This window comes from Drosophila ananassae, chromosome 3L, assembly GCF_017639315.1.
Source record: "Drosophila ananassae strain 14024-0371.13 chromosome 3L, ASM1763931v2, whole genome shotgun sequence".
NCBI classification, from domain to species: domain Eukaryota; kingdom Metazoa; phylum Arthropoda; class Insecta; order Diptera; family Drosophilidae; genus Drosophila; species Drosophila ananassae.
In genome coordinates, this window is record NC_057929.1 from 11,185,026 (window position 1) to 11,188,047 (window position 3,022).

The following is a 3,022-nucleotide window of genomic DNA, read 5'->3' on the forward strand; positions in this document are numbered from 1 at the left end:
TGACCGACATTTAAATGGTGATCAATTGAGGAATCACCCTCCACAAACCCTTTGACTGTGGCGCTATCTAGTATCTGTTGCCGTTTCAGAGTCGAGTTAATGATTGGAAATTAATTTGTCAGCAGGATAAGGAGCGGTGGGGAAGAGGGAGGGGGGCAGGATTACGCAATTGCGTAGACAAATTGCCGGCAATTAGCAGGAAGGACTCCGAAGACAAAGGCATTGTTCGTCGGGCTCTACAGCGCCTGGGCGATGATTCCCATGGTTTAGCTTCCTTCCAAAGGACAATGACCATCGATCTGAGCACTGAGTGAGGTGTGAGGTTGAGTATTGATTCGAATTGAGGACTAGATTAATTGCGAAAGGGAGTTCTAAGGCGAAAAGGTCATTGGAAGTCAGATGTGAGGAGTTGAATAGGGAGCAGTAACTAATGAGGTCTCCTCGAAGGATTGGCAAGAAACAGTCAAGTTTAAACTTAGTCTTTTAGTAACTATTCCATTACTGTTATTTCTATAATCAAACCCTCTGAAGTAACATTTTTTTAATGTCCTCCCCAAAGGAGCTGAGCTATGCCAGCCAAGAAAACAATAAAAAGGCGTCAACTTTCAGCCAGGACTTGAATGGGTCTAATCAAATTAAGTACTAATCCCCGGCAAAAACCGCGAACAATTTAAAATGATTGTGAAGTAAATTTCCCAAAACAATTATTTCTCTCGCAGAAATTCCGAGAGAACCAGGACCTACAGCGCAGTCGCCGGAGCAGGGACTTGCTTTCTAGCATGCGATAAATTTTACCAGGACCAAGGACCAAGATTATGGGCGAAGGACTAGCGCTTTACATATGTGTAAATTGTTGCCAGATGGCCATTGAACAGGACGAGACAACAATAATGAGTTGGCTTTCTCGGACAGGTGGCTGGAAGGAGGGGGGTCTAAACTTTTTGAAGCAACTGAAGGAAGGATAATCCACTTAGGAGTGCCTTTAGTGTCTGTGATGTCCTGGCGACAATGTGTGCACAAAACAAAAAGTCCAGTTATTAGGAGAATGGATGAATAATTCTAAATTTAAACCAAAATATATTTTCTATGACTTGTTTTCTCTCTAAACATAAAGTCTTTTTTATAATTAATTATATTTTAATATTTTTAGTTATTAAGTGCCATTTTCTCAGTGCATTCTTGGCTAGAAATTGTTTTATTACCCAAACGGAGCCGTTGAGTGTGTGTTGACTGAAAACAAAGGTGCGCACAATAAATTACATTGTTACACGGAAACTTACGACCAGGACACGGACACATTCACATGCATGGCAGCTGGTATGAGGTGGCGGAGATCCTGGCAGGAAGTCAGCAACAAGCGCCGCGTTAATGAAAAGGATTTCTCTGGCATCCACACGTCTGCAGTTAGCTGTGCCACCTAGGACACCACTCTCCCTCGGTGGGAGGTTATTTAATATTTAAACTCCGGCCAGACGCCAGCACAGATAGTCCTGTCTTTGATGTCCTCGACCCATTAGTTGGGGTCTCAACTTTTGCATAAATAAACGCGTTCAGTTCATTAGTGAGTCTCGCCCTCAGCAGATCCTTCAGCCGCCTTCCTCGATTCTCGATTACTTCCGAAAAAGGGTTCGCCTTTTGCCGTTCTCTGAGCCATCGGTTTCTGCGGTTGGCTTTTCGGGCCCGAATGCGTGAAAGTGTCATAAGCCTCTGGGCCAAAAGAGAGGACTTTATGACGGACCGCAGTTACAGCTGGGGAATAGTTTTGGCCTGTTGTTCTGCGGCTTCTTGCCGCGGCTTCTTGTTGGGCGAGATTAGGAGCTTTGAGAGATTTCAGGATAACTATTCATTTAGAATTTGAAACTTGTCAGAAGTTCTCAATTGTCTGACTCAGAACCCATTCTACACAGATCTAAGCAATCCATCTCTGGACGGACTACTGACATTTCCTTGCCACAAAAACAGTCTGTCGTAAATTTCCGTCCAAAATTAACCAGATCCTCGTAAATAACCGGGTTCAGATTGCCGGTACTGCACAGATTCATGGGTTCCGTGATCAGTTCCCTGCAGCGTCCCAACTTCTTCGTTGCCATGGACAGTCCCCAGGGCAACTTCGTCCGCGACATGATCCAGACCAACAAGGTGGTCATATTCAGTAAGAGCTACTGTCCGTACTGCAGCATGGCCAAGGAGCAGTTCCGGAAGCTGGAGGTGAAGGCCTTCGTGGTGGAACTGGATCATCGGGATGACGGCAACGAGATCCAGGCTGTGCTCGGCGAGATGACCGGGGCGAGGACGGTGCCCAGGTGCTTCATAGACGGCAAGTTCGTCGGCGGCGGCACGGATGTGAAGCGCCTCTACGAGCAGGGCATCCTCCACAAGTACTTCCAGTGAGCCATTTCCATTTCCCATTTGCATTCACTTGGATAGGGGAAATATAAAAGACCCGCGTTGGCATCTTGAAAAAAATTGTTTATTGCTAAAGGGAAGGCATATTCTCTATCCATCATATCCCCCATGTCTCTCAAAGGCATTACGTTTGTATTCCTTAATGCCTGTTGTCCTCGCAAAAAGGACAATGATGAGAACGCAGTACACGACGTTGCCTTTTATCTGCTCAATATGGCGCTTAAGTTCTTTCCATCTGAGGAACAGTTGGGAGGCGGAGGAAAACAATTAAGGAGAGAATCCTGCCGGCTTTCTTTTCACCTGCTCATCTGCAGTCAATAGTCCTTCGTCGGGACCTCCTCCTGTTCTTCGCCAGTAACCCGCTTCCAAGCCATTTGCATATGAAAAATTGTCAACGTCATGGGGTCAAGGCGCTCATGGATTAAAAATGCAAGATAACAGCTCACAAAGGGCAGTCACGAGCCACACAGGATGCATCCATATATAGTCCTGCCTGTAATCCCAGTCGTGTGTGTATTTTCACTCAGAAACTAGCTGGAGAAGCAGAGACAATTGAAAGGTTCAATTGATTGAAAGCCTCCGCTCCGCTCCCAAATTGCTTGTAATTTGTTTGGCA

General features: G+C 45.7%; 1 protein-coding gene across 1 annotated transcript; it reads left to right on the forward strand.

Annotated features, from left to right (window-relative positions):
* The first annotated feature begins 1,902 nt into the window (after nt 1-1,902).
* LOC6496110 (glutaredoxin-C4) lies at nt 1,903-3,022 on the forward strand. The gene has a single exon (XM_001960209.4). It carries the CDS (start codon nt 2,041-2,043, stop codon nt 2,389-2,391), a length of 351 nt encoding a protein of 116 aa, XP_001960245.1. The 5' UTR covers nt 1,903-2,040; the 3' UTR covers nt 2,392-3,022.

Bases quoted from the DNA above. Each gene is read 5' to 3' on its own strand.
- LOC6496110 (XM_001960209.4), top strand. From the start codon at position 2,041: ATGGGTTCCGTGATCAGTTCCCTGCAGCGTCCCAACTTCTTCGTTGCC.